Source organism: Taurulus bubalis (assembly GCF_910589615.1).
Source record: "Taurulus bubalis genome assembly, chromosome: 16".
NCBI lineage: Eukaryota > Metazoa > Chordata > Actinopteri > Perciformes > Cottidae > Taurulus > Taurulus bubalis.
The window spans coordinates 14,718,046-14,725,095 of NC_136604.1; the positions used below are offsets into that span (position 1 = coordinate 14,718,046).

A 7,050-nucleotide genomic window follows, 5' to 3' on the forward strand; every position below is an offset into this window, starting at 1 on the left:
TTTGATGGTGAAAATATAAATAATCTGCATTAGGGTTTTTGTATATGGAGTTTGCAATATAGTGCCAGCATGTCTGTGTAAATGTAAGAAAAAAATATAAAGTAATTTCAGCAAAACAAATGCTTCTTTTTGCATCAATATTAGTCGATCAACTGCTAATTAGCAGATATTTAAAGGTAATTTTACGATATATAAAAAAAGTTGTCCCAAAGTTTTAAATTCGAAAATGGTCTGTTTTAGCATTCCTTTTATACAAAGACAGACGTGTTAAGTTTCTGTTAACTATTTAAAACAATTGCATTACGTTGAAATTAAATTCTACATTAATTAAAAGCAAATTCCAATCACTTGTGTGCTTTCACAACTCAACGCGATCGAGACTATTTGTATGCATTACCAACCTGTTGTTGAATTTGCATACCGCCTCTATCTTTCCATGCCCTACTTCTTTTATTTTGCATAATTTATACACAAATACTTCAAGCTAAAATATGAAGTCTGTAAATAGAATAAGAAACGACTCGAAACACCAGAAGAGATTGTAGCAAGTTAATTGTATTCTAACAAAAATATCCAAGACATTGGAAGCTATACAAAAATAAAATGACCAGGTTCCATAGGCCTAATATTGTGTAATTATTCACAAACACTCATAATTTCCATTCCAAGAGAACAAGTTGTTATGTAAATTACAAGCCACTTGTGAGTAGAGCTATTTCAGTGATTTCATGTCATCCTTACCTTATTAATCATCAAGTCAAATATCAACAGAATAAATGTGCCGAATAAACAAATAACAGCAGACTTAATAACATCGCAACCTGATATTTATTGTCCCAAGAAAAGAAAAAAAGAAGAAAAAAAGGAAGCTTTTGTGATTGATTTCAGTTAATAGTTCAGATGCTGCAGGTCGATTGTAGTCAGGGACTCCGAGAAAAAATAGAAGCTGTCCGGAGAAATGGCTACGGGGCTGTCCAGAGACTCCGATAAGCTCGGCGAGGCGGCATCGGAGAGCTGTAGGCAGGAATCCGAGGAGAAAGGTTGAAAATCGTGTATAGAAACATCCAGGGCCGGGGGACTGTCGCCATTGTCCGGGCCAGATGCCGAGCCTGGGCCCATTGTTGACATGCAGCCCGGAACAGTGGGTGACGGGTTGGGAAAATGTTTGAGATTTTTGTCATTGCTGTTCAGCGGCGCAGCAGCAAAGCTCATGGACTCGCTATTGTGGAGCTGCTGTGTGGAGCCGAGAGAGTTATTCTGAAAGGAGCAGGTATCTCTCTCCAGCAGGGCCCCGCTCCGCTCGTATAGGGGCCCCTCGTCGTCCTCGTCGCTGTGGATGTCGTCCTCTGCGCACGGCCCTTTCCCTTCCCCGTTGTGGTTCTCCTTGCTCTGGGTCTGCCGCTTGTGCTTCATGCGCCGGTTCTGGAACCACACCTTGACCTGCCTCTCGGTCAGGTCCAGCAGGGCCGCTATCTCCACTCTCCTCGGCCGGCACAGATACTTGTTGAAGTGGAACTCCTTCTCCAGCTCCAGCAGCTGTGTGTTGGTGTACGCGGTCCTCAGCCGGCGGGAGCCCCCTCCTCCCCCACCACTCTCCACAGTCTCAGGCGAGCCTGGGAAGAGAAGCACCACGGTAGCGTTGGGATTAAAAAACGCAGGACACAACAGTTACATAACCCCGCTGCTCCTGAATCTCACATTATGGCTCTCTCAAACCACCAGAGAGAGGCTCACAACAACGCTGCAGCAAAATGGCCGCTGGAGCTACACTGACCCAAGCTTAGAGCTTGTACACCATTTATCCTACAATCATTAGGGCATAAGAGATACTCATCAGATTGTTTTACACACACAATAACGTCTAGTGTGAGCGTGAAGCAAACACGGTGCACTAAAAGCAGTGAGGTCCATGCTGGTGTGGGATACTAATGAATGCTCCAGCTGCCCTCCTCGGCAACGGCACTCCATCACTCTTCATTACTGTCACACATCAAAACTCTCCTACGGCTAGGGGAATAAATCATCTCACCAAACTTTTTACCCAAATTGTTTTTTTTCTTCTTTTTTCTTGCTCCATCCACAATCACAGCAAAAGCAATAACCATAAATCTAGCCTATTTGTTTGATTTGTTATAGGAAAGGCCTGCGTATGTTAGTTACTGAGCTCGCATTTAGCAACAGATAGTACAACACTTTTGCTGTATAAGTGTTTTGAAATCACCCACCTTTTGGAGAAAAGCACTCCGGTCCATTGGATAAGGTGGTAGCGGTGGAGGTCGGCAGGTGGTTCCTCTTGGAGGCTTTCTTCTCCCGCATCCAGGGGTACTCCGGGGGTAAGGAGGCGGCGGGCAGCGGGCTGCATCCGTCGGGGCTGTGTCTGGGCCGGCCGTGCCGCGGATGGCTGCCCGGATTCAAGCTAGGAATGGTCTGCTCAAAGGGAGGAGGAATCAGTGTCGGGCGTGAAAGCGTCGAGCTCTTGATTGATGAACTTTGAAATGAATCAGCGACAGGGGGGAAAGATGTCAGGCACTCAGCAAGCGACGGCTGACTATTGATAAAACCGCTCTCTCGCTCGAATTCGTAATTCATCTCCGCTCCCTGAGAGCCGAGGAAAAGTTTGCACGCGTATTTTTATAAATGTTGCGGCTCAGTGAGGACGAGAAAGAAAAAGTCATTAAAAAATATCCTGGTGGTGTTTTTATTCTATATCACTGATTACGGCCGTGTGGGGACCGAGCTACTATTAAACTATTGAATTCATGGAGACAAGGTTGAAATTGGACCGAATTGCCTGTCACATGATTACCTCTGCCCAATGACAATTTGGGGTTTAATCAAAAGGAGCCACTGTCTGCCTGATTGATCCAAAAACGCTGATGAAGAACGCCTCGATCAGCTGTGGGACGACTGTTTTTATTTACATCTTTGTCCGCTCAGTTTATCCTCCTCTCGCCTTTCCAGTCCAGTCCACTAAGCTACAAAATGTGTTTTTTAAGAATGGCTGACGCTCACTATTACAGGGAAGGAGACCAGCATAGGGTGCGCGGATTCGTGCACTCCTCTTTCTCGTATTGTTTGAGGATGTCAGTCGAGAACGCCCCCACCACACACACACACACACACACACACGCACACGCACACGCACACACACACACACACACACACACACACACACACACACACACACACACACACACACATTTCACGCCATGGCTATTCATATAGGCAAGAGTCAGACTTCAGAGGTGGAGAAAAAAAAATAGCATGAGCCAAAAACTGATATTGAGACTGAACTCGACAGAGACCACCCCCCATAATCCAGTCTGTTCAGAGAGTGCGGACTCCAGAGTAGATGTGATTCTTTAAAGATGCATAATAATGAAATATGCAGTGCACCCATCGACATGTGTAGCAATAAAAAGCCCATCCATTAAGTTAATACTGACGGATATGACACGTTCAGACCATTCCATCCCATAACAGCTGTTTAACATTTAAAGATCAGGTCCAGAGAAAAATAAAGATTAAATCAAATAAAGACCCACATCCACGCATGTACAGTATATGCATGCGCAGGCATGGACATTGTTTAATTATGGGCTATGTGGCCTATATAGGTATATTGAAGCACATACGTTTTTCGTTCATTCCACAAAAGGTCGATTTTTATAACGAGGTCATGGTAAAAAAAAACCTCTATGCTAAACAAGCACGATTTATTTATTTTAGGATTGGTAATAGTCACTATTTTCGATACCCAAAGTCTGCAAATATTGTAATCTTATTTTAAATATGATCCCAAGGATTCATATTCATGTTAATAGTGGAACACAGCAAAGCTATAGCGTTTACTGGAAGGGATTACTGGGATTAGCTACAATGCTGAGAAAAACCCTTCACTGTATTTTCTGAATCAATTCTACATGACATTGTAATAAAGGAAACACTATCAAGTTTAGAATCGACCATTTGCAATGAATCCATTTGCAGCGTTATAGTGTAAATATAATTGTTATTGAATGGCGCTAACCTGCAGTGTTACATTTCATAGCCCTTCCAGAATGATCTGTGAAAGACACATTTGGGATGCTTTTCGTCAAGCAATACATGCTGTATTTGTATTTTTAAAATATATGGCTTGGTGAGTAAGAGGGGAAAGCAGAGAAGTGGTAGGCCTCTCTCAGTTTGTTGCTTATATACCAAACAAAGAGTCCTGGAAGCCTGTGCGCGATCAATCTTACTCGCCAAAAGGTCTGACAGCTCGGTGCCCTCACAACACATTTAAGGCTTCTAACTCTCCCCCGGATCAAATGCAGCCAGGAAGCGGCGAGAAACACTGGCCACTCAGATTAGAACCAGTTTCTGCTCGCAGTTGTAGTCTGGCTGTCGCTGGAGGGATCTTTTATAAGATAAATAAGAATCCATCGACACAAGATGCGACCATTTCCTTTTTGTGGAGGCGGTAATGCGCCAACGGTGAGTAGGGCGAAGCAGCTTCTCCACCTGGCTTTTATCTTGGAATTGTGACGGCATTTCCACACAGACACGTATATATTTTTAGTCGTTTTTGGTAGCAGGTTTGTGAGCGGACCAGACCGTGTGATGTAGGACAGAGTTGCTAGGGGAAGAGATGGATGGCTTTTTGGGAATTACGCACAGGCTTTGTGTGCGAGGAAAGGAGTGGGTGGCGGTATTTAGTGGACCCCAGCCTGTCCTCCACACTTGTCTTTACAGCAGGATTGATTTAAGACCACTTTCCCACGGATGGATATAATGCAATGCAAGAAATACAAATCTTATCTTAGTTAAAACGTTATTTGTGTGCTACCTGCATGCGCATATGGGTCAAATCAGCGTCGTGCTGTGCACGCGTGTGCATGTGTGCGCGTGTCTGTGTTGGATGCAGGAATACTCAGTGCATCATTTTTTTTTTTTTTTTACTGGGACACACCATGGTTCAATTGTTCTAGGTTTCCCTGCTAACCATATGTCAGGGTTACTAATGTCCATGCCCTCTCATATCAATCAGATAGTGCTGAATATTTTTTATGGGGGAGAGTGAGACCAAATAATACTGCAGTTACACAAAGGCATATGCACAAAAAAAGGAAACATTGTACGAAAACGTTTTGTTAATTTCACGACAGAAGTAGAAAAGTCATTCAGCATGGTAAAAAAAAGAAGAAATGACAGATTTACAAAACAGGTATTTTAGCTTCATGTAAGGTTGTTTTTTTCCAGCAATGCTTTGAATTACTGTAAACAAAGAAAAGCAATTTCAAATAAAAAAAATGAGATTCAAATAAGGATCATAATTTGTATGCGGGCCCTTTATCATAAACAAAATAGACCGAAAGGAATTCAATCCCATTTTTCAGCTTTCCACTAATAATGTGCTTTGCTGTAACCCTCCACGAGACCGAGGCGTTTCGTGTTGAACTGCTTCACGCTGGCATCTGCACATTTGTAATATATTTGTAATATGATGACACAAATAAGTCCCGTTACGATTCTGCTTCATCTGCTCTGTCCTCTCTCACCGCATTTGACTGACTGAACATATCAGGGAATAATTTTTCAAACGATTTCTCATTTAGCGTGTTGTCTTCTTCCAGAATCTCCAGAAGGGCCAGTGTGACGTTTTTATTATTATGGATGTGCCCACGCAGATGAGAGGAGGTGAAAAGGCCATCCGAGACTTTTCTTCACGTCGAATGAAGAGGAGGGGAGAGAAAAACAAGTAGCTTTAATTCAATATTTGACTTAATCTGCAACCATTTTCTTTTCGGTTATTGAATATTAAATGTGGCCACTGGTTCTTATGTGTTTTTGGATGCTTACATATTATACAAATATATAGATAGTACCAATTATTATCAATGGTTGATTAAACAATTCAAATTGAATTCTCTCTAATGTTGCCAGCTGTTTAAAAAAATGTGTTCTCTTTTTTTGTTATCACCTTGACAATTATATACAGTCTTGAAATATATAACACAAATTAAATGTAATAATTGGAAAACTAGAAAAGTATTTTGACATTTTTATTTGGGAAACTGTCTTGTAATTCATTTTGTGATCATGTGAAATGTTTCTGTTGTGTCTAAATTAAAACTACAAGGTTTGCTGCAATTATATTTCAATTATGTTTTATTTATTTCTTCGAACTGGAGCAGCGAGGAATGTATGACATCGAAAAAAAAGTAAATTGATGATGTCTTTCTTTTTTTTCTTCAAGAAAAGAAAATGCTAATGTATGTCCTTCTTTCCACCCTTATTGCATGACTGATTGATTTTACATTCGCTGAGAAAATAAAACACCTCCTTGAAGAAGAAGAAGAAACGGAAGCGTAGCCTAATAGCAACATGGTGTGCTGCTGCTGGGGAGCTTCTGACGACATGTAGCTGCTGAAGGGCCGAGGCGCTAATTTCCCACCAACCTTGTCCCCACACAAAGATCTTCGAGGTGTCAAATAATACTAAAGGACTCTTTTATCTTAACACCAAACTAAATAAATAACATTAAAAAGTCCAATAGAACAACACAAGCAAGGGGAGGCGGCGTGTGAGCTCATGTCCCTTGTTTTTGAAAACGTATTTCCCTCATAATCCAAACTGGTTCTTGAAGGATCCTTTCACAAGTGCAAAACACAATTCTTCAACTGCGGATAAATAAAAGACGCACAAATTCACATTCAAATGAATAACATATGTTCATAATACCCTGTTTGAGTTTCGATTTTAAAACAAGTAAAAAAAGAAGACGATTAAATAGGCCTATGCTTATACTGTAAGCGTATACCCCCTCCCTCCCACTCTAGACGTCCTACAGCCCAGATAAAGGTCTTTGTGAGACAATGACACGAGCAAATAGAGAAAAATTCAAGCAAGTCGTGATTATTTATCCTACGCTACTTCACACATCAAACTATAGAGAACATAAACAAAAGCTGAGAGAAGGTGGAAGCCGCGAGGAGGCGCAGAAACAAAGCAGTAATGTGTCTGGAGGTGGATAAGACAATGGGCGGAGTGATCTGGGCAGCGCCACAG

At 41.8% G+C, this 7,050-nt stretch overlaps 1 protein-coding gene across 1 annotated transcript; it reads right to left on the minus strand.

The window, feature by feature from the left end:
• Window positions 1–559: 559 nt before the first annotated feature.
• LOC306748546 (homeobox protein Hox-A2a) lies at window positions 560–2,589 on the minus strand (the record flags this gene model as incomplete). Its single annotated transcript, XM_079231723.1, has 2 exons — window positions 560–1,613; window positions 2,226–2,589. The coding sequence occupies 2 exons, from the start codon at window positions 2,587–2,589 to the stop codon at window positions 889–891; spliced, it is 1,089 nt and encodes a 362-aa protein (XP_079087849.1). The 3' UTR covers window positions 560–888.
• Between the last annotated feature and the right edge of the window lie 4,461 nt (window positions 2,590–7,050).